Source organism: Coptis chinensis, chromosome 7, assembly GCF_015680905.1.
Source record: "Coptis chinensis isolate HL-2020 chromosome 7, ASM1568090v1, whole genome shotgun sequence".
NCBI lineage: Eukaryota > Viridiplantae > Streptophyta > Magnoliopsida > Ranunculales > Ranunculaceae > Coptis > Coptis chinensis.
Genome location: NC_141462.1, coordinates 688150 through 715892, shown reverse-complemented (window position 1 = coordinate 715892; position 27743 = coordinate 688150). Strand labels below are relative to the sequence as shown.

Here is a 27743-nt window from a genome sequence, read left to right as displayed (position 1 = left end):
TTCCCGCTTTAATTAGAAGTGTTAGAATTTGTTTTAATAGGAAAGGAATTCCCGTTATAATAGGAGATGAATTCCCGTTGTAAAAAAAAATATTCTCGTTTTTCAAATAGGAGAGAAATTCTCGATTTAATAGGAGATGACGTGGAATTTTAATAGAGCTCGAAAAATATCCTTTGTGGGAGCTTTAATATTAAGACTAGATTTTGGACCTGGGCATACGCCCGAGATCTATTAAATATTTTGTGTGCTGAAAAGGTTTTACAAAATGTCTCACACAAAATTTCGAATCATAATATATTTTTATTGAAAATAAACCAAAATATGTTAATGACCAGCGATTATGGTGCATAAGTACTTGGAAACTAAGAGATCAAATTGAGATAGTCTCTTCACTTTGTGGTTTAGGATATTAATCCGTAATTTTTAAATATAATTATCTTAAACTTGATCTAGTTTGTATAATAGTTTTCTTAGATTTATGGTAATTTAGCCACAAATTTTCGAATCAGAACATATTTTTATTGAAAATAAACCGAAATACATTATTGAACAGCGATTATGGTGCATAAGTACTTGGAAACTAAGGGATCAAATTGAGATAGTCTATTCACTTTGTGGTTTAGGATATTAATTCGTAATTTTCAAATAGAATTATCTTAAACTCGATCTAGGTTGTATAATAATTTTCTTAGATTTATAGTGATTTAGCGGTAAATTTTCGAATAAGAATATATTTTTAGTAAAAATAAACCGAAATACGTTAATGAGCAGCGATTATGGTGCATAAGTACTTGGAAACTAAGGGATCAAATTGAGATAGCCTCTTCACTTTGTGGTTTAAACTATTAATCCGTAATTTTCAAATTGAATTATCTTAAACTCAATCTAGCTTGTATAATAGTTTTATTAGATTTATGGTGATTTAGCGGTAAATCATCACCGTTCAGCTTACGTACTAATGTGTACAAATCATTAAAACAGATTGATTGTTTCCATATCATCAAAGAATATACTACTCCCATTTGAAAAGATTTATCACATGAACATGTCCTATGAACGGGTGCCATTATATTAAATTATTCTAAAAAATATTAGCAATTATGCATAGCTATGAAAAAATGAAAATTATATTAATTACTGATTTAAATTTCTTGCACCACTCTTTATAAAAAGGAAGCACCAAACCTTAATAAAACTCATCGACTTCTTTTTATTGTTAGGTTTAATAATAGAAGTTTGATTAAAATTTTGTGAGAATGTCCAATGTGACGAAGATAATATTGAAGTTGCTTGAATAGCAAGACATTCTCAATCACAATAAAAGAATTATAATAAACACTATTTAAAATGCAAAACTATATTTGTCAAGACATTTATTTTCCCTACATATAATACAAATATGTTTTAGGGTTATTAGTTCAATGCATTTGCATCAAGTTTCTGATTTTTTATTAATTATATATTCTTTGAGGTTAGTTTAATGTAGTACGTTGCATCCAGTTTCTAATTTCTCATTAATTATTCTTTGAGGTTAGTTCAATGCAGTTGCATCAAGTTTCTGATTTCCTGTTAATTATTATTTAAAGTTAGTTCAGTGCAATTGTATCAACTTTATGATTTCCCGTTAGTTATTCATTAAAGTTAATTCAATATAGTTGCATCCAGTTTTCGATGTTTCGTTAATTAGTCTTTGAGATTAGTTCATTGTATTTGCATCCAGGTTCCAATCTCCCATTAATTACTCTTTGAGGTTAGTTCAATACATCTGCATCCAGTTTCTGATTTCCTATTACTTATTTTTCTAGGTTAGTTCGATAGTTTACAATTTCTATACAATTTGCATACATGTAAGAGTCTGTTTTTATAAACTCACTTTCGTTTTGGGTTCCTAATTACTCGTAATTACTCATGTGAGAAGGCTAAAAAAATGGACATTTATGCTTTGAGGTCAGTGCGATGCAGTTACATCCGACCTCTGATTTCTAGTTAACTGTTTTTTTTAGGTTATTTCAATGCATTTGCATCCTATTTTCGATTTCCTGTTAGTTAATCTCTAATTTTAGTTTAATGCAGTTGCATCCAGTTTTTGGTTTTTCGTTAATTATTCTTTGAGGTTAGTTCAATGCAGTTGCATCCGATTTTTGATTTTATGTTAATTGTTCTTTGAGGTTAGTTCAATGCATTTGCATCAAGTTTCCGATTTCCCGTTAATTATTTTTTGAGGTTAGTTCAATGCAATTACATCAAATTTATAATTTCACGTTACTTATTCATTTAGGTTAGTTCAGTGCAGTTTCATCCATTTTTCAATGTTTCGTTAATTAGTCTTTGAGATTACTTCATTGCATTTGGATCCAGTTTCTAATTTCCCGTTAATAACTCTTTAAGGTTAGTTCAATACACATCTGCATCTAGTTTCTGATTATTTATGCTTTGAGGTTAGTTCGATACAATTATATCCGGTTTCTGATTTCCTGTCAACTATTCTTTGAGGTTATTTCAATGCATTTGCATTTAGTTTCCGATTTCCCACCAATTATTCTATGAGGTTAGTTCAATGCAGTTGCATTCGGTTTTTGATTTTTTGTTTATTATTTTTTGAGTTAAGTTCAATGCATTTGCATCTAGTTTCTGGTTTCCCATTAATTATTATTTGAGGTTTGTTTGATGTATTTGTATACCGTTTCCGATTTTCCGTTAAATATTTTTCAAAGATTTGCATCCAATTTCTAATTTCCTGTTAGTTATTCTCTGTCGTTAGTTTAATGCAATTTGCATAAAGTTTCCGATTTCCCGTTAATTACTCTTTGAGCACAGTTATATATTTGAATCCAGTTTCCGATTTCCTTCTAATTATCCAATGTGGTGTGTAATACCAATTTCTACTGATCCATCTATAGTGTCCTTGCAAACATGACATAATAAGTAAATTATGCTTAATTTACTATGTGGGATTATCGAAGATTATCCAGTTCCCGATTTCCCGTTAATTATTATTTAAATTATGCATGACTCGCTATGTGGAATCTTCAAAGATTATCTATGAACAAGTGTTGTTATATTAATTATTCTGAAAAATATTTGTAAATATGCAGAACTATTATATATTAATATTATATTGATCACTCAGCCAAATTTCTTATAACGTGAAAACCTCACTCTCCATTAAAAAAAAAGAACTCACATTTGATAAAACCCTTCAACTTCATTTTGTTGTTTAAAAGTAGTTTGATTGAAGTTTTGTGAGATTGCCTAATAGGCGAAGTTCATATATATTGAAGCTACTTGAATACGGAAAGAGATAAGATAAACACCATTTTAAATGCAAAACTATACTTATCGAGACATTCCACAACATATAACCCAACTATGTTTTGAGGTTAGTTCAATGCATTTGCATCCAGTTTCTGATTTTCCCTTATTTATATTTTGAGGTTAGTTCAATGCAGTTGCATCCAATTTACAATTCCCGTTATTTATTTTTTGAAATCAGTTCAATGCAGTTGCATCCAGTTTCTAATTTCTCGTTAATTATTCTTTTTGGTTAGTTCAATACATTTGCATCCAATTTCCAATTTCTTGTTAATTGTTCTTCGAGGTCAGTTCAATGCATTTGCATCCAATTTTTTATTTCCCGTTAATTATTCCGTGAGATTAGTTTAATGCATTTGCATCCAGTTTCCGATTTCCAATTTCCAATTTCTCGTTTATTATTTGATAAAGTTGCATTTGCATATAGTTTCCGATTTCCCGTTAATTATTGTTTGAGGTTAGTTCAATGAATTTGCAACCAGTTTCCGATTTCCTGTTAATTATTTCTTGAGGTTTTGCATCCAGTTTATTTTTTGAAATTAGTTCAGTGCAGTTGCATTTGGTTTCTGATTTTTCGTTAATTATTTTTTAAGATTAGTTCCACGCATTTGCATTATGTTTCCAATTTATAATTAATTTTTCTTTGATGTTAGTTCAATGTAGTTGCATTCAGTTTCCGATTTTCCGTTAATTTAATCTTTGAGGGTTAGCTTAATGCATTTGCATCAAGTTTCCAATTTTCCGACAATTATTTTTTAATGTTAGTTTGATGTATTTGCATTCAAGTTTTTATTTTCCGTTAATTATCTTTGAGGTTAGTTTAATGTAGTTGTATCCATATTCCGATTTTCTATTAATTACTTTTTAAGATTAGTTTATTGCTTGCATTTTCATCCAATTTCTGATTTCCCGTTAAATATTATTTGAGGTTAGTACAATACGTTTGCATCCAGTTTTCGATTCCTCATCAATTGTTTTTTGACGTTAGTTTTATTCAGTATTATACATATTTTAAAATATTTGTCATTATTTTAAAATATTTGGCGTTTGCTGTTATTTTTTTTTCATTTTCTATTATATATTTTGTGATGTTATTTTTTGTATAATTGTTCCGTGTTAAGGATATATTTGGAATAAGTCGGTGCTTTATCATAAACACTAAAATTGTATGATTTGTAATAGAGAACTAGTTTCTACAAATCACCTATTTTTTAGCAATTTTTATTTATTTGATCAATATATAAGAATTGGAAATACACTCAAACTCTCCAAATATAAGAATTAGAAATACACTCAAACTCTCCAATGAGGTTCCATGTACATAAGATTGTAGGCTATTAGAAAATATTATCTTTTATATTAGAGTGCCACATAGGATAGAGAAAAGGTTAACTCTCATATTAGAGTACCATATAGGAGAGAGAAAATCCTCCTTTAAAAGTCTCTACTTTAGTATATAGACAAGGTTTTCGATCCGGCTATATGGCCGGACTCTTTCAAATAATGTGTATGCTGAACTGCTAAAAGAGGTTTCATTTCTCTTGCACAATGTTTTTATGGAACATTATTTGAATGGAAAAATCAGTTTAATTAATTATGCTAAATACTATAGTTTAAATACTATAGTAACAATAATTCAATTTAATTATGCTAAATATTATAGTTTAAATACTATAGTAACAATAACTAAACTCTGGCATCTATAATCTAGCAACTTTTAGAATCCATTTCCATTTAAGTATCAATCGGATTATCCAGCACATATGTAGCATATTTATGTGACTGGCCACACTTCTTTGAGTAAGTGCAACACTTTAAGAACAAACATCAAACTACAAAATTTCAAAAAAAAAAATAATTATAAAGTTTTTAAGCATGCTTAATCTTCTTAAGAACATTGTTGGCTCCATGGACGGTTGCCTCATTACCATTATGAACTTGATAGGATATATACATTGCCTATAAATATCTCTTTAAAGTCCTGGCTCTAGCAAAAATCTGGATGCCTACACAAAACTGAACTTCTCATAACAAATCAAATAGTGCTACATTTCATATTGTAATTATGATCTAAGAATATTGAATTTTGCAATTCTCATTGATACATAGATAACTACCTTGCCTTGATTTTCACATCTACTGTGACCTTGATACACTCTGCCTAGTGCCTATACTGTTTCATGGTTAATGTATTTTCATTCAAAATAAAATATAAAATATAAAATACAAAATACAAAAATCAGAAACAAAATTTAACTATTGAGAAACTATCTCTACTACTAGTATATCTATAATGATAGTGGCCTCTTAAATTCATCCGGGACATTTTCTGACGCATAATACCCTTGATGAATAATAAAATCAGATACCTAGTTATTTATTAATGAGGACTATTTTGTCTTTTTATGTGTTTATAAATTTTCAGTACCGATATTGTCCTTAAATAAAACAATTGCTTAACACCTTTAAATAGGGCCAATCAGTCTTTTCATGTGGGAGTATATTAGAAAACCAAATCCACGCCATTCTCATTTGTACGCATTACTATTAATGCCATTTAATTAGCAATAATTGCGTTATTTAATAAACTAAGACTTTAATTACCACAAATAAATACACGAAAACCTTTCCGTTTCAATCTCGACTCTAGGTTTCCCACCTCTTTTGCAAACAGTAAAAGAGAGCTCGCTCCTAGATTTGAAACTTTCTCCCAACTCTTTGCTTGCAAATCCCCTGAAAAAGCCACTCTCCTTGAAATCGATAAAATCAATTTTTTCTTTACCAGATGGATGCGAATTGGGTGAGTGAATTCTGACCATCACTTTTATAGTATTGAATGGAATTTGTTAAATTTTTCACAAGCCATAATTACAACAACAAAAAAAAACTCTTTAATTTGGTAAATTTTGATTTGTTAACTTTGATTATTTTGGTGTGGGTTTTGAGGCAAATGTATTTGGGTATTGGAAAGACACAAACTTGGTATCGTGGATGATGTGAATTATATTGAATTTTGTGCTTTTAGATTAGGTTTATTGAATTCAGTTATGGGGATTTCATTTGGTTGGCATAAATGATTATTTGGGGGTATTCTATGAATCATTTGATGCGGTATTCTATGAAATCTGTCACTTTTCTTAAATTATGGGTATTAGTTTGATGACTCGGGGGATATGCATTGCAAATTTGGGTTTTGAGTGGTGGTGTCATGGTTTAATTTGGTTATCTTTTGTAGGACCCCTTTGCAGAATGAATGTTTGCAGATTGTAGAGTAACAAAGTGAAACCTGTACTAGCTAGGTATGGTTCATTGTTCAATTCATTTTTGTTGTTTGTAGTTATGACATTCAATTACATTTTCTGGGCAATTGCAACCTACTATACTGATTTTGGTTTTGTGCTTTTTTTCATTATAATTAGTTGTTTTTTATTTGCGTGAATTATTTGATTTATAGAAACAAATGTATGGCAAGTGTTAACAAATTTGAGGATCCAAGGGTTATTATTTATATTTTTTGCTATTTCATTGAATTTTGCTACTCATTAAACCTCAATGTGGCTCTTAAACTCATTATGATGCTGGAAAGTTGTTTGAGGAGGTAAGGCAGAAAGATACTGTTAGTTGGAATTCAATGATTTCTGGGTATGCTCAACATGGGTTTGGTAGGAAGGCTCTTGGGCTGTTTGGTGAGATGAATAGGAGAAGAGTCAAACCGATTGGATCACCTTTGTAGCGGTCTTATCGGCTTGTAACCCTGGGTTAGTGGATCTTGGGGTTTAGTATTTCGACAGTATGGAAACTGAGTATGGGATTGAAGCTAGGCCATATCACTATGCATGTATAGTTGATCTTCTTGGTCGAAATGGTCCGCTAAACAAAGTGGTAGAAGTGATAAAGAGAATGCCTTTTAAACCACATTGTGCAATATTTGGAACTCTTTTAGGCTGTAGGACACACAAGAACTTCGAGAGGTGGTGAGTATGCAACTCAAAACTTGCTTGATCTAGATCCGACAAGTCTTTGCGTTATGTTCACTTGCTAATGTTTACGCTTCGATGAACAAATGGGACCAGATTGGCGGAGTTCGCAATTGATAAAGGACAATAAGGTGGTGAAAAGTCCCGGTATAGTTGGATAGAAATAAAGAGTGTGGTTCATGAGTTCAGATCGAGACGAGGTTACATCCTGAATTAGCTTTAATACACCGAAGTTAAATGAGTTGGAGAAGAGTATGAAGTCGGGCGGGGGTACAAACCAGATCTTGATTTTGCATTGCACGATGTTGGGGAGGAACAAAAGAGATGCTACTTATGAGGCACAATGAAACCGGCCGTTGCATTTGGATTTATCAGTTCACCTCCGGGGGACTTCGAATTCGAAAGTGTTTAAGAATCTTAGAATCTGGGGGACTGCCACAATGCCATAAAGTGCATCTCAGATATCGAAAGACGGGAAATCATTGTTAGAGATATGACAAGGTTCCATCATTTTAGGAATGGGAATTGTTCATGTGGAGATTACTGGTGAGTATAAGTAATAGTTAAACGTTTGGTCTCACGTGTTTGGTATCCGATATGAAGAATAACTTCCAAGAAAAAGGATGGGGCAAAGACATCATAATTTTATCTAAAAGTCGGTGTGGGTAGAACTCCTCAACGACCTTCGCATACATGTTTAAAATCAGTATTTTGATTACCCTTTTATTATTATGTTTTCAGGTACTTAATCAGATAGAGCGGGAGGCTACGATTGGTATAGAACATGAACCTACATGTGAAGATAAGCTGACGTTCCATAGACCATAGATTATGGTAAACACAAAGTTTCCTTTCAAGATTTGCTATTCAATGTTAGTGTTAATAATATTAGATGCAAATTGTAACTTACAACCTAATTTTTAGATTCATATAGTAAACTTTCCGAATAGTCTGCAAGACCAATTGATTGTAGGCTCTCAAATTTCAATGTTATGGTACATAATAGTGATGCGAGGAGCCAACTCTTGCAATCCCATGTTTAAACTCCTGGCACTGTGTAGATGTTGATAAGCACACTATAGCATCTGTTTGAATGGTGTGAGTAAGTGTCTCTAATATTTGGCATCTTCTTATTTAGTGAGCACAGGGGAGGTCAAAAGTGTTACAGTCATGTTGTGCTCGATACTGGCAGTACAAGAAAATATTACCTGTCCTAAACAGAAGGTTTCGGGTTACTTGAGGACATCAAATATTCAAGAAACAATCGTTTCCGGGTTTCTTTTTATTTTACTTTTTTCTTTTGATTTTTGTTTAGTGGCAACACGTGTCCGGACTTGCTAACTAAAAAAAAAGCAAGAAGGAATATATTCAACTGGTATTTTTTGTTTACATTTTCACAAAGAGAAACAAATTGTAAAAATGGGTATGTTTGGAATTTTTATTATTAGTATGTTCTTTACTTCCGACTTTATCTTCTCAAATAACATCTTTTAATATTCATCAAGATATTTATGATGTTGAAAACCTCTTTTCCATTGAAATGGTGTTGTCGCAGGAAAGTGGATGTATTGCACTGAGTTCATCTAACAGTTTTTTCTTAGTTATCCTTGGCCCTTTAGCAACCTTCCAAGTTTTACACAGGCCCATTCAAACGTGTGGTGGAGTATAACTTTCAAACACCAAACCTTAGAAACCCATACCTTGGAAAATTCGAACAAAAATATACTAAGAAAATAAAGAACAAGTTTTTATTGTAATGGCTTTTAGCTACCAATTTCAAAGATTTCCACCCCCTATATTACTTAGAAAGTGGAGCATGTACTCTTAAATACCTTGAACCACGTGCAGAGCACGTGCAGTTTGGCTAGTATTACTAATTAACATCTATTTGATAAAACTTTTTAATTTGAGATGGTTACCTTCTTAATCGTAAATATTTACTCAAGAAGAAAGCCTATAGTGTCGAGTACTTCGGGTAGAAGATATTATACTTCATGCGTAATATATCTCTAGATGGGGCAGAGAGAGAGAGGGCGACATAGGGGAAAAAGATAAAAGTGGGCATTCTATCAACTGGGGAGTTTTAGTAAGACGAAGTGTGCTTACGTGCTCAAGATAAAAGTGGTCTTAAAAATTTAAACTCTATCAATCGCTTGGATGATCAAATTATCAGGCACGTTCATGGAATTGATATCAACCAAGGGTATCCCAAAGTGAATCATGGAAGAAATATTTAAGTTTGATAAAGTAGTAACTCACCTGGGCCAAAGAACGTAGTATTCATTATTCCTGCTGAACTTCATCACCAAGTTCTCTTTGAAGATCCACCAGCTTCATATTGTTGTTTACTCTGCTTCTCATTACTTTGAGGAAACATCATCGAAAACGTTTAATTGATAACAATGAGCCCATACAGAATTTAATTGAAGTAATGAAGACATAACTTGCAAAAAAAATTCTCCTTATAAGCATATTGTTCCTCACACACATGTTATCGTCATCTTTGGTTCAGAGAATAAAGATTGACACCATGCCATAAAAATACTGTAAATAATAGTCAATATAAAACTCATAAAGATTGACACCAGAAAACTCAACCAATAGAAAAAGATTATACATAGATGAATACATACTCAACTTTCTGCCATACGCTTAGCGAGATCCTTTCCTTTGGTCGGCAGTAGCATCAACCTCGATCAATGGTGCGAAGGACCTTTACAGTGGAGAGAAAATATGACAGGTTTTCTGGCCAAATGCAACAACAAAAGTTTAGGGCCATTTTGTGAAGAGGTTGGAGAAGAGAACATAGGTGATTGGAGATACTACATTGGAGACGCACTAATAGCCAAACTATTGTTTTGGGGTTTGAGCGAGCATCGTTTTGGCTAGAAGGATTTGAGTTCGAGGGCGTAGTTGTTTCGTATAGTTGTACAACTCCATGAAAAACGTTATTTAAGTGATCCACATGGCATAACCAAATACTGAGAAATTGCCACATAGGATTTTCCAAGTCCACCTCAGATGTACTCAACTTTAATAGAGAGAGAGAGGTGATATAGATAGAATGGACTAGTATATAGAAAAACCAAAATTCTATAGCAACCAAATTTTTTGAACCGAATTTGTGAACACACTGACGTGTCACTCATCAGGCAGGGGTGCGTGTGTATTTCTCAAAGAAGTACTGCAAATCAAGGTCTCTCTGCTTGCCACGTCATTGTGTTCACAAATTCGGTTCAAAGTGTGTGTTGTTGTAGAAACACTCATAGAAAAATTATTTGAAAATGGTGGTAAATATCATTGCCGATATCATTTATTTACCAGTCTTTCCTTATTTACCGATATATATATTTAACGTTTTAACTCAGAACTCAGAATCAGAACTCATTAATGGCGTTTCAAAATAACACAGAAGAAAAAGAAGAAGAAGATGAAGATTACATGGGAGATCTTTCTCGTTTCCTTCCTTGTAATGAACCCAAAAAGAGCTTAATACTCGAAACTCAAACTAGCCAACCATATAAGAAAAAGCCCAAGACTTTAAATTGGCAAGAACAGAGAAAAGTTGCCCGAGAGATAAAACAAAGAGAAGAAGATGAGAAGACACTAGTGAATTTAGAATCACATATTCCACAAACTAATATTGGTTTCAAAATGTTGAAACAAATGGGTTATAAGCCCGGGTTAGCATTAGGGAAAAACGGGTCTGGTCAGGTGGAACCAGTTGGGGTTGAGATAAGGCGAACCAGGGCGGGTATTGGGAAAGAAGACCCAGTGAAGGAGAGATTGAGGAGAGAGGAAGTTAAGGCTGAGAAGGCGAAAAAGGAGGTGGAGAATTTGATGGTGGAATTTGGTACTAGGAAGAAGTCAGAGTGGAGAAGTAAACGGGTTGTTGTTAATTATAAAAAGGCCCAAGGAGTGATTGGGCAGTTGGAGAATGTGGAGGTTGTTGAGCCGGAGAAGGATTGTGAAGGAGAAGAAAAGGAGGAGGAGGAAGAAGAAGAGGAAGAGATAACAGAAGAGGTATGTCTTTGCTAGTGCTAAGGTTTATTTACTGTGATTGTTTAGTTATACAACATTGTCATATTAAGTAACCCGAGTTTACGACAGAGCTAGTTTACTATGAATCTATGATTACTAAAAGACATTATTTGAGAGTTTGCAATCTTGAAATGCCATATTAATGTTATGTTTTGAGAGTTTAAAATCCTCATTTGCACCTTAAGGCTTTATCTTTACATTGAGGTTCCAGATGTAGTACTGTGATACATGGGTGTTGTTGCATCAGTTTGATACTGTTCCATTGTTTGAAACTTTGAAATATAGTTATTTTGTTTGGAAAGGGAAAGCATGTGGATCTTATTGGTTACTTTCTTATCAATTTGAATTTGTCTATGTTGTTTAAGACTTATATAGTATGCTAAATGTTATGCTTTTCAATTGATAGCCAAAGACTTATATTAGTTATATAGTATATGCTAAATGTTATGCTTTTCAATTGTCTATGTTGTTTAAGACTCTGCATGAATTCTGCAATGGCAAACATTGAACACGGTGCTTCACAATAGACGACTCTAGGACTCCCATCATTCATGCAGGCTGTGTTTGGTTCGCTGAAAATCAATTCCAAATTGAAATTAGATTCTTTGATTTGTGTTTCCATGAATTGGTTTTTCAAGAAACTGGATTATGTTTGTCTGGTTATAAATGGGAAAATTTATTTTTAATTGAGTTTAGCTCGGGAGTACCGGATCAAGGTTTATGAAACCTGCGAAGCATTCAATCAAAACCAGCTATCTTCACATCTCTCCTCCTCTCTCTCCTGGCATTGGGTGGCAAAAGTTAGAAAACAACTTCTTTTTTCTGAAAGTGGAGGTTGCTTTCCTCCTTTTCAACCCATTTAAAGAATCCGTTTTCCAATTTTTCATTTTCCAGGTTGAACCAAACAGTTGAAAGTTTTCAATTTCCATGAAAACACTTTCTTTTTCTCACTTTTCCTTGAACCAAACACAGCCGCAATGTTTAAACATGTTAGTGGCAAATTCTATGCGGTTCACCTCTCTGAGGAAACATCGAATATAAAACTGTTTGATGTGTAAGACTCAATTAATTAAAAGATCGTTATACGACAAAATATGTGATACTAAAACGGCAAACATCTTAACACTGTCAAAGTTAAGAGTATATTTCGTTCGACATAGTTATGAGAAGTGTGTTAAACCGTCAGATGCATGAATTAGTTGTAGCATGTCATTTTGTGTACTCCAACAGGATTAGATGTTGCATCCCTGAACTTTTCAACTCGTTTTCTAGACCAATACTCTTTCGGTTGCATCTGAGACACCCAGTCCCATCGAAATTTATCCTCTTTTTTATGCAGGATTTGCATGATATACTGGTGCGATTGAGGGAAGAACACCATTATTGCCTCTTCTGTGGGTTCCAGGTGAGCCTTGAACTTCTAGTTAATTGATACAAGCAAGTGGCGTTTACTGTATGCTATCCTTTCTGACAGGCTGTAAGTCCAGTCAGAGATTGAACCCAAATGATTGTTAGTTACATGCTGTTTTTTGTAGTACTCAATGTTTATTATAAAATGTCTATTGTTTCAGTATGAATCGGCGGAGGCCCTGTTATCCAACTGTCCTGGAACTGATGAAGATGACCATTGAGCCAATATCATCTTTTAATTTAGAGGTTCCAAATCTCTCGAGACGAAATACACCAGCTTGCAGTAAGAACTCTAGTCTTAATATCCTCATGAATGAGGTGGTAATCCTTTTGTAAGATCGCATATTCATATATGAAAATGTGTTATTTGCTCCAGGAGCTAGGACTTGAATATCACTTTCGTTGGGAACAATATATCTTTGGAGTAGCGTTTTGACAACTCTCAGAGATTGAATTATATGCTATACTTCGTTAGGGATGGGAGAATTTGACATTTGTACTTTTGTAGTGGTTGGCTGCTTGCCAATTGTTTTACATGCTTTTGACGAAAAATTAACAGGATTTGTAGGATTGTCATGGAGCCTCTTTTACTGGGACCTAAGGTCCATAGCTGGATTATACTGTATCTATGGTGTTCATCTTCTATAAAGATAGATCTATCTGTGACTGAATTTATGTTCTCCTCTTATTTACTCCTATCGAATCTTTACGTCTTTAGACTCCCATTGGAGGGACGACTGGTTGGTTTGCAACTGCGCATTTCATGCATTAATTCTTGAGAAAAAAAATATAACAAGAAAATTCTGTCACTATATGGTGAGTTTGTCTACATCATGGCATCATGGTATAGAGATTTGAGCATTTTTTAGAAAAAACCCAACTCAGTCTGTACTCTGTAGATGGGCAACCTCATTGTGTGATCGGATTCAAGACAGAAAAAGATGAAGCACGCGAACCAGAAGAACATCTGAACTTACGAATTTGAACCAACTTATCAAAGTTAAGCATGACTTCTCTTATTGGGTTGATACTATGATGAAAAGTATTGAGATTTGATGTGCTACTGCGTAAGGTTTGAGATTTGATGAAAAGTATTGGGTTTCTGATAGATGTGTATGCATGTGATGATCTACTAGTTGAGATTTCCCTGTGACAATGTTTTGTTGTCACTTTAGAAGTTCAGATATAACGCTGTGCAATCAATAGATAGAAATCATAAATTATCGAAAAATAAAAAGATAGAAATCATTTCACTAACTTGTGTAGTTGGCAAAAGAAAAGGATCAGATGCCTCCAATATCATTTCGCCTTTCAACTAAGATACATTAGTTTGCTAATTAATAGATTTTAAAAGTTTAGATTAATCACCAGATGCATAAGGATTTTGGTCCTGACACTACACATGCACTTTTCAGTTTTCAACAGAAAACAACTATCTAAACACCTAAATGCAAGTTATGCTGTCCAAAAGGCAAGGCTAGCTGCTTAATTATCAGTCTAAGCAACTATAAACAACCCACAAATTAGGAGTTCACACTGAGTTCAAAAGATAATGGGTAATGCCAAGTTCGTAGAAAATAAACTACGATAGAGTTCAAATTAATGCATGGAAGACGCCACCCTTAGGATCAGGAGATATATATCCCGAGCAGCCAAGAGCCTTTAAAGAGACCAGTGCGCCTGACGAGTGGAAGACCCATAGCCCCTGGAGTTTCCAAGTTCCACGTACTGCCTATCACCCTGCTGAGCTATCTCAAGCTCACCAGAGAAATGATTGTTCATGGATTGTGAAACCTGACCCAGACCAAAGTCATGTGGCATTTCCTGGGAACTGCCACCAACTTCATTGCCCTTAAAGCTCCACGAATTGCTCGTGAAATTGGTCACTGCAGCACTGTGAGTTGCTGTAGATTGAGCCATGGATATCCCTTCACCGTTCACCAAATTATTGACAACAAGATTGGATGTGTGGCTTCGAGGTCCCCATGGTTGATTTGACAGAAGAGAGAGAGCACAGCTGGAGTCAGAGACCCCTGCAAAACACTCACCAGAAGGTATTCTAGTACTGGAGAAGACTGTCCCACCTACTGCACCTTGCAGATATGGCTGGGACGACTGAGAGTAGACAATAGCTGGAGGATTTTCTGGGTCGCCCTGCCATTGGTGTGGAAGAAGCTTTCCAGTAGGAGTGGGCTGGTTGCCATCTGCCCAATTGCCAGTTTTGACGATTGGCCAATCATCCCTTCCTGGCTGTCTTGTAAAGTCCATCAGAAAGCCTCCACCTCTGCTGCTATTTTCTGTCAATCAATTTTTTAGTTTTTCGTTTTCTCAAAAACCAAACAAGTTGCATAAACAGAAACCGTGATAGTTACTTCCTTAGCAATAAGACTCAGATTGTGATCCTTTGTTATGAAAATAAAATTAAAAATAATCATTTGATATCTAACCCTGGAAAGATGGCGACAGTCTACCATAGCGCGAAGTAAATAAAGATCCAGGTTGTGGCTTCCTTCGACGCTCATTGTGACCAGCTAGACGTCTACGACAGCTCCGCTTTCCTTGGTCAAATTCAGTGAGTAGATGAAATCTGTATACGAACTACCAAAGAAGTCATATTTAAAATGAAAAGTGAAAACTGAACAACTAGATCATTAGTTACTGCAATAACAATAGCACAGAGCAAGGTAGAAATAGAAGATACTTAAAAGAAATTTAATTTGTTCGAGTAAGAAACTTGTGCCTAGAATAGTATATCAAGGGTACTGATAGAAAAGAAGAGTATGCGAATGGTTGTTTTTACCATCTACTCACGATAGTATAATTAACAAGAAACTGGAATCTACGATGTCACGTCTATACAATAGCAAATAAAAGATTATCATCACAACAACAAAAAGAGCAGACAGAAATAGACAATATTTCTTTATACAAGAAAGAGGGAAATAAACAGGAGCGGAAAAGAGCTTATAATCACGAAACACCTTTCACCATCATATTGCCACTGGTATAATAAGCCAGAGTACCCGGGGTCTGTCAAAATGACTCTGACTTCTCCCCTGGTACAAGCCCCACTAATTGGGAAAAGATCATCTGCAATATACTATTACCTCAATAGAAGGAACTGAGTATTCCTAGGATCTCCAGTTTATGAACCTCCAACAATGGGCTAAACCTAATCCAAAACATCTGCAACCAAGGGCACCCGTATTCTACTGGAGAACCCCTAAGAAATATAAGGTGGAACTACATCCAAAGGATAGCTGCTTTAACACTTGTTAAAGGGTACTATGTGGTTCAAACTGGCACACTGATATGAAATATCAAACAAGCTATATATGGAAATCTACACAACGACAACAAGGAAATGGCAAAGTATGCAAGGATACCTACAAACAACTGAAAGCAGCATGGGAAGGAAATTATATATAAAAAAAAACCAGGAATGGTATGATTGATCTCATGGCATTCACTATAAGAATCTACATGGGCTTGCCACAGCATCATTGCAAAATCAGCTCAGCTATGTTTGTAACATTTGTTCCGAACTCCATATCGTAGGGCTTCAAGAGACAATTGTTTAGCCTCTCTACAAGTTAAACTGAGCTCAAATCAATTGCTTCAGAAATATGTCAAGCTATCAGTTCAAGGTGACATATAACGTATTAAAGCAATCTTAAAAGAGAGAAACAACATTATTTCGCAACAATGTTTGAGAATTTTTCCACTATTCAAGCCAAAAGCAGGCCTACAAGATTCCAACTTTGCTTAATTTGAATATTATTAAAAGGTGGTGAAATCATTATGATTTTCCCCAAGGCGTAAATTCAACTTTTAAACATTTTCCCAGAATCATTGATAGTTAAATCTAAAAACATTTTCCCAGAATTAGGAGTTCCAAGTAAATCCAGTTGAACTTCACATTCTAGAATAAGCTAACTGTATAAAAAATAAATAAATAAATAAAAAATTGCTTTTCTTTTGCAAAATCAGTTGCCAAGCCTGAGCGTTTGCCAACTAAAAAACAATTTTGCTATTCTTCTAAACCAAATGTGTCTATTCTCGAATCCAATTTCGGTCATCCAAGATGAACTAATTCATGACCATCGAAAGAACATGACGTCTACAATAACCGTTAAAATGTGGTGAAAACATTGAATAGTTCTCCTACGCCTTTCGTACTAACAATAATAAGAAATTTGGTATATCTAGACCACAGAATGTACAGCAAAATACAAAGTGGTAAACCTTTAATAACATTCAGTTCTAAACTAGTATAGATGCATATATCCCTTGCATTATGAATTTAGAAGTGTGTTTTCTAGTTAAACTCTTCAGTTTTTCTACACTACCCCTATTGTAACAGGCTCAGGGCAATAAACACATAGAATCCAGATTTCACAGTGAAATTCAAGCTTAATACACCAAGTGCACAATAATTAAAACAAGGAATTTCAAAACCAAATAAAGTTATTAAGCAACCACCCCACCCCCAAACAAAAAAGAGAGAAAATAAAAAATAAAAAACCAACTGACCTGCTACACTGCTGGCAAAACCTCTGTTCCAAACCATTAACAATAACTCTAGGAGTCTTGGAATGCATACCACAGACTTTATGCCTTGAGTAATAAGCCTTAACATCACTCAGGTCTAGTTTACACCCTTCAACTTGACATCTAGGTGGTTGCCCTCCTTGCAAAACCCCTCTCCCTTTCTTCGATATCACCGGTGCCCCACCTCCACCTTCAGTAGCCAAAACTGCAGATGAGCCATCACTGGGCTTATTAGCTGAAACTCCAATACCAACATCTTCAAAGTAAATTTTTTTCCCAAATTTCAACCCATTCACTGAAGAATCAGATACACCACCTGAACCAGAAAAAGAGCTGGAACCTCTTTCCATCTCCACTCACTAGTCCTTTTTTTTTCTTACTGTTGTTCTTTTATCAAAGATCATTAGAGTGTTATTTTTGAGGAGAAAGAAAGAAAGTTGGAAGGGACTAGGAGAGAGAGTGTAGTAGTAGTAGTAAAAGAGAGTGAGTGTAGTAAGTTAGTAAGTAAGTGAGGTGGGGATATGAGGTATGGTCTCTTTTTTGGTTGATGGAGCTCAATTTTTTTGGAGTTATGGAATTAGTGCAGTGATGTGTTATAAAGCTGACACCTGCCCACTTTGGGCCATGCCAGCTCTCTAATGTTATTGTACTCTTCTCAACACTGTTTTATGTAAAAAAAGCCAAACTTCTGAGATAGGGAGAGAGTGAGTCTGTGTTCAATCAACAGTACTTTTGAATTCTTCTTCTTTTGATTTTGTACCTACTCAACTCTACTTCAATCATACTTTACTAATTTACTTTTTAGAAAGTGTGGGAGTAGATTAGAATTTGAGGTCCATATTTTATAAACATGCCATCTGGTTCTATAATCCAATGTCTGATTTTGGATGTGTTTGATCAAATTTTGATGTTCTATGTGAAATAGTATATTATTTGGTTTTCTAATATATTAGGCCTGGACTATTACGAGAATATTTTCATAGGATTGAGAGTTCCGAGACTAAGGATGGAATTTGAGTCGAGGGCTCGGAGCTCGGTTTAGGCTTGGCTCGTTTAAGCTCGGCTCAAGCTCGCTCGTTTACTATATGAGCCGAGCTCGAGCTCAAATAAAAACTCGTGTAACAAATGAACTTGATGAAGCTCGGCTTGTTTAGTTCAAATAAAGATATTTATAGTGTAAAATAACCAGGGTTCGAGTTCGGCGGCTTGGGCTGCTCGTTTAAACTTCGGCTCGAGAACCATTCGTTACTATATGAGCCGAGCTCGAGCTCAATTTAAAGCTCGTATAATTAGCGAGCCGAGCTTGAGCAGAGTAAAACTCGGCTTATTTAACTCGAATTCCACCCTTATCCGAAACTATTGGATGTGTGTTTTTTATTTTCAGACCGTTAGATCATATATCTAATGGTCTTGGATCTCGGATCTCGTCCTATGAGAATATTTTTGGAGTAGATGAACTCTATATATTATGGCCTCTCAACCATTCAAAGCCTGCTCCAAATTCCCGAGTTTATTTCTTTAATTAGAGATAAGCCAGGTCCCTATCTGGCCCTTTATTTGAAAACAGTGCTTTTAATAGGTGTGACATTTCTGGGTTATGGGTTTCCCACAACGTAACTATCGGGGATTTTCTTGACAGTTTTGGGAACTGGGAATCTGGTAGTACTATACTACTATCTAGGCTAATCTAGCAAAATCCTATCCTCATATATTAGATTTGATGGATTCCTTTGCTCCCAATAATTTTTGTTTGGATCACTATTAATGGGCGGTTTATTCTCTTGGAAGAAAGGAAGGATTTGATCGTGTCCTACTAATATGTTATCATTCATCATTAAGATTCCAGACCCATGATACTCTTTGTTGGTTACAAGCTTGCACTACGTATCATTAGAAATTTGGTACTGTTACTCTTACTGGTTGTAGATTTTGTACTTTAAATCAGAAATGAAGCTGCTCTTATTGGCTGAAACTTGCAAGCTTGTAAGTTTTTAACCTCTTAAGTTTTAACCTCTTAATAACTCTTCATTAAACATCCAGAAGTTTAGAAATGAACTCTGGGTCTCTGACTGGGTACAACTGTACAAGCTTGCATTTCGAATTAAGGGTTATGTCTAGTATAGTACAAAATATTCTGATATATCACGATATTTGAGGATATTTATTTAGATTTGAAATCAAAAAAATTATATAAATAAATATTAAATGTGATGTAAAGTAGGGTTATATATATAACCATCTATAAGATGTCATGTGATTTGTTTTTTTTATTTTACAAGATATATATAAGACGATTGTAAATGTCGGTGATATTTTGATAAAATTTTTTTTTATATTTTTCTGAAAAAGAGGAACTTAAAATGATATTTTCTTTCTTATAACATTTATAAGACCCTCTTATAACTTAACACAAAAAACAAATAGCCCAGTTCTTCATTAAACATCCGAAGTGATATAACAATTTTATTTAATATTTATCATTATATTTCAAATAAATATAAATAATGTATCAAAATATATCCACAAATATCTATTTTGAATATTTGTGATATTTGTGATATTTTATATATATCCATTATATTTTAAATAAATATAAATAATGATATTTATCAAAAACATCTATGAAACAATTTATCAAATATATCTCCAAAACAAATATCTCTAATATATCCACAATACATATCTAGAAATTAAATATCGATAAATATCCATATCCTGATATTTTATACTGTGATGTCTAACCATAAAATAGCAACTCAGAAATTAGAAAACTATAGTACTTTTGACTGACATTTTTTGTTTGGCTGATGGCGTGGTGCTAAATGCGCCCATTTTCATCAAGGTAAGGTTGTCCCATTTTAACAGGCAAAAGTGCAAAAAAACAGCATCCTAGCTTGTCGGTTCAGAGTTAAAACTACGTCCACAAAACATATGCAAGAAAGTTAAGTTATCTAGATTCGTGATTATAAACTCATTGATAATTGAGATGTAGACAATGAGAATCTGAGGGGCTTCTTATTACCAGTCTGAGATCTTGTGATGTCATCCAATCTCTATTTTATTTTTACTTGCACAAAAGAGAAAAACAATGAAGTACTATCAATATTTACGCAGTGTTCCGAGACCATACCACCATAGGAGGCAGTTATCAATGATTCATGGTCAATGGACAAAATCCAACCCAAACAGAAACAAATTTTACCATTTGCTTATTCTTAAAAAAACATGGTAACCAAAAAAATAAATCAACATACATCAGTTGAAGTCTCAAATTGTAAATAATCACGAAGTTAGAGCCTTAGTTCAACAATAAATTCCGGAAAGTTCATTAGAAAAAGAAAATAACTGTGATCTTGATGCGATTACACGGTAATTACATCTACTTACGTAAATACGTAATTTAGAAAGTTGACGGTTTAAATATAACTACATGTCTAAATCAGCATCCCTACGTAATTTAGAAAGTTGACGGTTTAAAAATAACTACATGTCTAAATCAGCATCCCTTCTTTGGTCGACCTGCTCTCAGTCTTATATATGACGATGATAATAGAGCACATTGTACAACAGAGAATTTTAGAAAGGAGAAAAAAGACAAGTAGAGAGATTGATTGGAATACTGAAACAAAGATTTTATGGTTGCATGCTTTGGTTAGAGTTATAGTTTCCATATGGACTTATGGAGTGGAAGGGACATCTTATCTCTCAAGCACGTGATGTGCACACAGTCCATACACAACGACTCTAAATAATTTATAGTTTGCTTATGATGAACTTTAAGTAATTTAAATGGGCATTTTAATGGGTATGCCTTAGAGGTTGTGCGTGAAGAGAATATATTGTCGATCACCAATATATATGTGACACCAGAGCCAGCTCTGAGAATGTGGGGGCCCTAGGCCAGTTCTTTGATGGGGCCTTTGTAAAATCTTAAAAAACCAATAAAAAATAATATGCAAATTGTATGTGAATAATAATAAAATTTTAAAAATCTATATCATTAAAAAAAATGTGTTCCAGTGGTGTTGATGTTAAAATTCTATCCAATCCATCCTAGGTTCAACTCCCTAATCAGCCAAGCTTCTTCTTTCTTCAGAAGAAACTGGAATATAACAGTATATAGGTCACCTGATTGGGGGTTTTTTTAATGGGCTATGTTGTGGGGCCTAGGCAACTATTTATGGTACCTACCCCTTCATAGTCGTCCGTGCGTGACACGTGTCATTATCATTGATCAATTAACTTATGAACGAACTAATAGATCATAGTAACTATGCAACCCAAGAACCAAAAGTTACGTTATTTGTGGTTACACATGATAGGGGTGCCACTTTTTTCCGAAATTCCGATCCGAATTTTTTTCCGAAGTAGGCTTCAATATTACTCGTCCGATTTCCAAAAATCCGATTGTCAGAAATTTGATTTAAACTAGCTAATCTGCCCATCCTGTGGCCGGGCTTACACTATAGAGATTATCATCATTATTTTAACTGATACTCAGTCATTCTTAGAAGTTCTTAGAAATTAGACTAGACCAGGTTACCAAATACATTTTTAGGGTATGTTTGTTTATTGGGCTTAAAAGTTTGTGTTGAAGAAAGATGTCATATTATTTTTCGTCTTAAAAGTTAGTGTTCACAAAGTTTTTGTGCGCGTCAATCAATTTTGGTGAAAAGAACAAAGAATTGCATTTCAGTATTTTACTTAAATGTTTTTCTGTGATGCATGATCTCTATTGTTCCAATTATATAAACAATTTCATTCACCCCTTTTCATATCCAAAAATCCAGGTTCCACATAGTGATCAAAAGGTGCTTATTTTGATTGTTTTCCTCTTGACGGGTTGCTATACTTCCTCTTGACGGGTTGCTATACGGAGTTGTTAAAATTACAGTGTTAAAATGTCTCATGTCTGGATTGTTTGCACTCCAAATAGCCCACCTGCCAATAGTGGAATTTACATGTAATAATGAACATCCAATCCAAAGAGTGGACTTGACTTCACTATAATTCCAGGGCCGATTCTTAAATGGCTTCTCTACAATCAAATACTTATTTATTATTATTTAGAAATCATCAGAAAAATTGTTCAGACTATTTCACTATAATTCAGCATTTCAGCAAACCCGGCCAACTCTTAAATGTAACCATCAGAAAAATTTGTTACAATTTTTACGGAGTAATAAGATAACATTATGGTAAAAAACTTAACCAATATAGAGACTGTCAACATACCCACTCAGAAGTTCAGTGCAACTGGGAAAAAAATATAATCCTTTCACATAGATAAATTAACAGCTAATGATACAAAGAAATGTTTAAGTAAATGAACCTACAGATTAGTAAAGTAACCTCTCATAATATGCTGCCCAATGAAATGATGTCCTTTCGTGTCCATCTTTGAAATTGGGAGTTACACCTGCATAAATTATTTGACCCATACCCATTCAAATCCAAGAGCTGCCGCCAAATGGATAAGTCCTTGGCCTTCATCCTTCAGAATACATGGTCCTTCAACAATGAATGCAAGCCATTTATACAACTTCATGGACAATGAATGCAAGCCATTCATATATACAACCTGTCCTTCAACAACTTCTTGATCAGTGAAGAATCAACATGAATCAAAGATGATTCTCTCTACAAATTACAATTTCGGATAAACACAAACAAAATGATAATAAGTCGAAAGGAATGTCAGACTCACCTTGTACTTAATTAGTAGGTATGTTGTATCCTGTTCACCACATTGGTCCAATTAAGTAACATGAACCATCAGCATCATCTGTTTATTGCATCTCTGTCTTTCTTTAATACCACATTACCACCAACGCAAAGAGTATTACCATGCCCAACCATTGAGATGTACCTTCCAAAGATAATGTCAATGTCATGACAAAAATAAGCACTAACGTTAGGAAGTCAGCAGTCTTATAGCCATAGAGTGGTTCATCCTAAACCTGGAAAATTAAATTCAATCCAAAGCTACATCACTATGTATATGAAGCAGCTCTTACTTCTGTACCTCGTGATCACCTACCATTCTAATCTTCCATTCTAACCTTCTTTGCTTTGACACCAAGTGAATATAAGAACTCAATCAACATCATTGAGAGCAAAAAGAGGTTATGGGGTATATGACTGATAACAAATGGCAAGAAAAACTTGTCAAAGCTTCAAGAATAGAGAATGTTGTTTTTCGAATCTATACTTTCTCAATATCGAATTCCTAATATATAATGCTAAATTTAAAAGAGTACCTAATTTTCACAAACGATTCAAATTGAGCCCAAAAGAGTTTGACATTGTTCAACTAAAGTTAATCAAAATAAGAACAATGATTCAATAGATGGAGTACTCACAATAAATCCAGTTATAAAATGCTTTCTTAGCAAGATGGACATGGGTTTGTAGCTTCCAGACTCTGGGTTCATAAACCCATCCACAGGCTAAAGTTGCAAATTCTAGTTCATGAATCATTCTAGCCTTAAATTAAGTCAATTTTTTGCCAAAGTTATTAATCCCACTTCAACAAATATCATTTTAGAGCATTTTATAAACATTCTATAACACATATATAATTCAAACTGAAGGGAATTGTATGTGGCCTATACCTAACACTAATACTGAATAAGCCTTAACATCATAAAGGGATTATGTAATCCATACAATCTAAGAGGATGTAACAACAACAATCAAAACAATGGTTAACAACTTAAAAACATCACCTCACTAAGGGCAACTTTCCTGGATCATGTCATACCTACTGATTGCTCATGGGTCTGTCAAATATGATGAATTTTACTTCGATTAAAGGATATATACGAACACAGAAATGTCTAACCAATTTATGCATGAACCATCAGGTATCCCATTAAGTTAAAATTTTTGATACAACATACTACAATCTCAAATTGTCACATCTTCTAAACAGATTAAGAGTGCGTATCAAATTTGAGGAGACAATCACTAAAAATAAAATCAATTTAGAAATATAAAAATCCAAACCAAATAAGTGTAAAATGATAGACAAATGAAAATTAAACAAAAAAAAAAGAAAAACCCCTAGCTAATAATAAATGTGTGAAAGTTGTCTACCTTGGATAAACAAACTAACGCCGATCCGTTTTCCCAGCTTCGTGCTTTCCAAAATACAGATGCTTTTTGGCTTGAGATTATGAATGACCCTATCCCCTTCGACCCATTTAGCATTTTTATTCCTCTTCTTGATAGAATTCCAACCCATTTTCACAGCCTTCAATTTTTTTTTAGAGTTCTTGAAGCTTTCTCCTGGCACAACTTCACCAGGAGGTCGAGACACAGACCTCGATAGAGATTGAGACCTCAGTCGCAGCTTCTTGTTAGGTTGGTCAACATCAACATCCATATCATCAGCTCCACCTGCCACTGACCTTTCCCTCTTTTTGCCCCTAGATACGGACCTACTTCGAGCACAGTTAATAGCTGAACTGGGATCCAGCCCTAGCGCATACATATCCCTTCTCATCGTCTCCTTTATGAACTTCATTTGTGTGTCAAATTTCCTTGGTACAATGGGCCTGCTCTCTACGGTGCTTTTTGATCCTATGCTCCTGAATGAGAAGTTTTAAAGCTTCTTGCTCTTCTGCGGTCAATCCATTACCATCCATGTCTTTGTCATCATATCAATTAATAAACTTAGTAAGTGATTATTAGTAATTGAACCCTGTAACAAATACAAATTGAACACATGGATAACAAACATCGGTCAAACACGAATCAAATTGCATGATGAAATCATTGTTCCATATACCAAGTTGCCACTCATGGTCTCAATTTGTTAAAATCTGGCTCACATTCTCATAATTTTGTACAGTACCATTTCTTTCAGCCTATTTTTTTTCCAACCATTTAATTGGATAAAAAAAAAATCGGCTCACAGTGTATATCCAGCTTAATAAGTTCAAATAAACCATAAAAACATCATTAATAATTTTAAAGCATGCCCATTTAATTATATTAAAAAATATGTATAACCAATAAGACAGAAAAAAGCAAATATATATAGAAAAGTGAAGTGTGGGAGAGTGAATCTTACGTGGTAATCTCGAGATCGAACAATTGCAAGGAGGAACCAAAGTTTTGGATTTTTTTGGTTGTCTTGTGTTGTGAAGTTGATAAAGTGTGTGTTTTAAAAGGCTATGGAGAGTGTGTGTTTTGAAAGGCTATGGAGAGTTCCGAGAAGAATCAAGAGATCGAGAGAGGAACTCGTAGGTGACGGTGAGATTTGGCTTCAATTTTTTTCCTGATTTGGAGATTTGAGAGAGTTTGGGTGTTTGACGATAGCTTGGGTTTCTTTTTTGGGTTGTTAATTACTTACTTACCCCCAGCATACAATTCAAATGAGGTGTATTTTTGGTTTTTTTTTCTCACCACATGTGAAAAGACCTAATAGATTTCTATAAATTACAAAATAGACCAATTTTAGGGTATTTTTCGTAAGAAGGAAAATAAATATTCTTAAAATATGGGTTTTTTTTTAAAATTTGTTGACGTGGCTCACTATGAGCATTTTGGAAGAATGTATATTAATGTAGGTAGGATTCGGATCGGCTTCGGATGATTTTTAAATTTCTAATTTTTCGATTTGTTTAGATCTGAATTTGTCGATGCATACCCAATCCGATTTTGCTGAATTATTATTTGTAATTACATACAATATATCTAAAAATTCTAATGTAATTAGAATTGTTTTAATATAACCGCACTTTTTTTTTTTGCTCATTTACAATGGATTAACTTGCATTAATCAATATATAGTACAAACAAACTAAAAACCCTAGAATTAGTATTTATTATTTATTGTACAAGTTATAAAATGGATTTAATATTAAGATATTTGAATTTTCAATAATTTTTTATTTTTATCCATGGTTGCTCTACCAAGTATTGATGGGACTCCTAAATAATTAGGAAACGAAGTAGTACAAGGAACTTTATATACACTATGCAGCATAGAAATAGATGTTCTTGGCATGCTTTTATGATGAATGAACTGTGATTTTACTATATTGATTCTTTGATCAGAGATATTACAATAAGATTGAAGAGCCGTGCTAATCAAATTTGTTTCAACAGTATCATTCTTGGCAAATATCAATAAATCATCCGCATACAACAAGTGAGTAAGAGGGGGATAATTTTTTGAAAGTTGAAGATCTCTAATATTGTAATGCCCGTATTTAAAATACGTATTTATTTATTAATTTATTAATTTTTATTTAAAATTGGTTGGATTGGATTTGGGATACGTGGGCCAAATTTCTGGGTCCGAGTTTGTGTTGGGTTTAGGTTTCAAACCCAGATATATATTCATATTTTTCCAGAGAATAGGGTTTTTAGATTAAAAAAAAAAAAAAAATGGAGGCGGAGATAAAAGCTTGATTGCTAGAGCGTTGGAGCGCGACGATTCGGACGATGAGGAATTCGTCGAGTTTTTAATACAGGTGAGTAGTTATGTTTTTTATTCTTTTTACCAAAACTAAAGTTGTACCTCTACGAATAAAAACCTTTACTGTCGAGTGTTTCCGATCGATTTTCTACTTATTTATTTCTGTCGATATCCTTTAGTTTTATTGAACTATTGAAACTCTGAAATTGGAATTTGAACTGTTGAAGCTTGAAAAAGCGTCAATGGCGGCGCGAGCCAAACCAACGTTTGTCATGTATCTGGTTTGAATCTGCTATACTGTTGTGGTGTGGGTTGATTTTATTTTGAGTTGGTTGATGTTGGGGGACGTCGAGATGGAAATTTGGGTGTGCTGTTAGAGCTTGAGAGGGCGTCAATGGCGTCGCCCAGCCAAAGGAATGGAATCATCCTGTTCTTATTTGTTTGAACGCTGTTTTTTTGGGATGTTAAACTGTTGTATTTTGTTATGGGATTGGTTGAGGGAGGATTGGTGGTGGTGGAAGGTTGAGTGCTATTGCAAGTGGAAGAAGGCGTTAATAGCGCCGATGGAGAGTTTTGGGAAAACTCGGTTGGGCTGTTTTTGGTTTAATTAGAGTAGTGGGGCTTTTATCTAGACAAAAATTGATGGGTTTATAGTTGATTGTGGTGTGTGGGTGAGTACTGATGTATGGGGTTGTCGAAGCTTGTAGAAACCATTAATGGAGGTCGCGAGATCTAGGTTGATGAAGAGTTTGATTTAATGCTTATAGGTTTTTTACTTTTGTTAAAGTTGTAGGGGTTTTCTTAAGGAGAAAAATAGGTGGGTTAAGAGGGGAGGACGAGTGGAGATGATGGTGGCCGGCGCGCGAGATGGTGCGGTGGTGGAGCTGCTGGAGTTGAGAGAGATGACCGGTTGGACCTTGGGCCGAAACCTATTAGTGGGGCTTGGGCCTTAGTTGGTTTCTTTGGGCCCGATTTTATTTTGTTTTGGTTGGGCCGGTTCTGATTTTAGTTTTTGGGCCTAA

General features: G+C 34.3%; 2 protein-coding genes across 4 annotated transcripts; one reads left to right on the top strand and one right to left on the bottom strand.

The window, feature by feature from the left end:
* Window positions 1–10554: 10554 nt before the first annotated feature.
* On the top strand, window positions 10555–13411 carry LOC147484975 (D111/G-patch domain-containing protein). 2 transcript variants are annotated; one of them, XR_015201255.1, is made up of 4 exons: window positions 10653–11312; window positions 12670–12735; window positions 12902–13023; window positions 13117–13411. XR_015201255.1 is itself a non-coding variant. In XM_086571151.1 (3 exons), exons 1-3 carry the CDS (start codon window positions 10680–10682, stop codon window positions 12959–12961), a joined length of 759 nt encoding a protein of 252 aa, XP_086427277.1. In that variant the 5' UTR covers window positions 10555–10679; the 3' UTR covers window positions 12962–13411. The 2 variants fall into 2 exon arrangements, 1 of the variants encoding a protein (XP_086427277.1); XM_086571151.1 differs by having other exon boundaries at window positions 10555–11312; window positions 12902–13411.
* Window positions 13412–14201: 790 nt separating this feature from the next.
* LOC147484974 (squamosa promoter-binding-like protein 9) lies at window positions 14202–17836 on the bottom strand. 2 transcript variants are annotated; one of them, XM_086571149.1, is made up of 3 exons: window positions 17274–17836; window positions 15188–15327; window positions 14202–15037 (listed from the first exon to the last, which is right to left on the bottom strand). In XM_086571149.1, exons 1-3 carry the CDS (start codon window positions 17639–17641, stop codon window positions 14403–14405), a joined length of 1143 nt encoding a protein of 380 aa, XP_086427275.1. In that variant the 5' UTR covers window positions 17642–17836; the 3' UTR covers window positions 14202–14402. The 2 variants fall into 2 exon arrangements, with proteins under 2 accessions (XP_086427275.1, XP_086427276.1); XM_086571150.1 differs by having other exon boundaries at window positions 15212–15327.
* Window positions 17837–27743: the final 9907 nt, after the last annotated feature.